Source organism: Trichinella spiralis, assembly GCF_000181795.1.
Source record: "Trichinella spiralis strain ISS 195 chromosome Unknown Scfld3317, whole genome shotgun sequence".
In the NCBI taxonomy this organism is placed as follows: Eukaryota; Metazoa; Nematoda; class Enoplea; order Trichinellida; family Trichinellidae; genus Trichinella; species Trichinella spiralis.
In genome coordinates, this window is record NW_003530256.1 from 4413 (window position 1) to 6026 (window position 1614).

Consider the following 1614-nt stretch of genomic DNA (forward strand, 5'->3'; position numbering starts at 1 on the left):
TCATCGAAAAAGAATTTAAAAAATTCGGCTTGGGTTGCGTAATTCCCTTAGACTGTGCAGTTTAGCCGAAGTCTGAACAGGCGCGCTGTTCAGGCACATTTTCACTATGCCGCTTTTTCAGCCAGCTGACCACCGGGAGTTGTTGGCAGATATATAACAAAGACGCTGACTTTTTGATGGTTTAATTGCTATTCCATTGTTTTCCATTAAGAAAAACAAGGGGTGCAACTGGCGTTGCGCAACTGTTGTTTTTGTACCAGGAGCAATGTTTTGTTACCACGGGGATTTTTTAGATAGTGATGAGTAGGTATTGAGAAAAGATTTCTCAACACCTCCCACCCCAAAAAAAGGTGAACCGGGTTTTATGCGTCACCAGGCGGAATGATCTTGCAGAACGGATTACTGTTCTTTGTCTGGTTTTCACCGTCGCCGATCTGACTACACCGTCTTCACTTGGGTGGATCTCAATGATCCTTCCGATCGGCCATTTGATCTATGCAGTACTGGGTTCGTGCACTAGCACAATGTCACCCACCCTGGGCTCTTGGTGAGTTTTGCGCCATCTTCCACGCGTGGTTAGGGTGGTGACGTACTCTCGCTTCCATCTTTTCCATAGCTGGGCAGTCAGGCATTGCTGATACTGCCATCTCCTTATCAAGTGGTTCACTCCACTTGGGGTATCATCACGCCGGTAGATTCCGGCACTCAAACTCTGTAGTCGTGAAAGCTCACCGCCGATTAAGAAATGGGCCGGAGTTAACCCTTTCAAAACAGCATTTTTTCTGTGAAGCAATCTTTTTTTAAATGCGTTTTAAACATGTTATGGTGTGTTTATGAAAATTCTAATAGGATTTATTGTTTCAATAATATTATTGCCATTTTTAGAGCTGTATCAAAAGTGATACACTGGGCCTCAAAGGAGTACACGTTTCTATAACTATTTGTGCATACGTTTATTGTTCTTATGTACGCAGGCATGCAATAATTGGCATACAAATAATTAATTATGAAATTCTGTAAAGCAGTTTCTGTTGTTACTTAGGCATAGGCAAACACTGCATTTTTTGCACAGGCACGTGGCTAATTTAGAGCACAGTCTGCATCTTCTTAGTGTTTGAGTGATTTTTGGTCAGTGGCTAGTTTAGTCCTTTGCTACTTCTCTTGGACGTCAGTTGGTCGTCTTCCCAATCGTCTTGACGTTAGGGGTGGCGTTGGAGAAGACGCACGAGAATGGCTTCTAGAAGTTGCAATAGGCTTGTTCACAAGACAGAAGGACTGACTAACTTGGCAAGTGAAGCTTACTAGGTCCATTGTACCTGTGCATGTTCCAGGCATCTCTTTTCTGTCCCTCCTATACAGTTGCCATGCATCTGTCATGGCAGTGCTGATGATCCAAAAGAAAATGCGACGGGTCCATTTTCGACTTTTGTGTTCGATACGGTATAGAGCAGCAAGCATGTTCTTCAGGTCTATGCCACCCATATTCATGTTGTAATTTTTTAAAATGTTTGGGATTTCAACGTTAATTACTTTTCGCTGTCTGCCATCCCATCTTTCCACAGTTGACTTTGGTTTTATACCAAGATATGTCGATGTCGCTGTGACGCGGCTGTT

General features: G+C 43.2%; 3 protein-coding genes across 3 annotated transcripts; all 3 read right to left on the minus strand.

The window, feature by feature from the left end:
- Window positions 1-53: 53 nt before the first annotated feature.
- Window positions 54-99, minus strand: Tsp_12814a (conserved hypothetical protein; the record flags this gene model as incomplete). The annotated part of the gene is made up of 1 exon (XM_003367995.1): window positions 54-99. A coding segment is annotated over exon 1 (46 nt), but the record flags the coding sequence as incomplete, so codon positions are not given.
- Window positions 100-493: 394 nt separating this feature from the next.
- Window positions 494-978, minus strand: Tsp_12815 (conserved hypothetical protein). Its single transcript, XM_003367996.1, has 2 exons — window positions 908-978; window positions 494-794 (listed from the first exon to the last, which is right to left on the minus strand). The coding sequence occupies exons 1-2, from the start codon at window positions 976-978 to the stop codon at window positions 494-496; spliced, it is 372 nt and encodes a 123-aa protein (XP_003368044.1).
- A 174-nt stretch (window positions 979-1152) lies between these two features.
- Window positions 1153-1488, minus strand: Tsp_12816 (conserved hypothetical protein). Its single transcript, XM_003367997.1, has one exon. The coding sequence runs from the start codon at window positions 1486-1488 to the stop codon at window positions 1153-1155; it is 336 nt and encodes a 111-aa protein (XP_003368045.1).
- Window positions 1489-1614: the final 126 nt, after the last annotated feature.

What these genes read in the sequence shown, in the direction of transcription:
- Tsp_12815 (XM_003367996.1), bottom strand. Translation starts at nt 978, where the DNA reads ATGCCTGCGTACATAAGAACAATAAACGTATGCACAAATAGTTATAGA. An exon ending in GTGTACTCCTTTGAGGCCCA is followed by an intron (nt 795 to 907) that starts GTGTATCACTTT and finishes ATTTAAAAAAAG; the next exon opens with ATTGCTTCACAGAAAAAATG.
- Tsp_12816 (XM_003367997.1), bottom strand. Translation starts at nt 1,488, where the DNA reads ATGAATATGGGTGGCATAGACCTGAAGAACATGCTTGCTGCTCTATAC.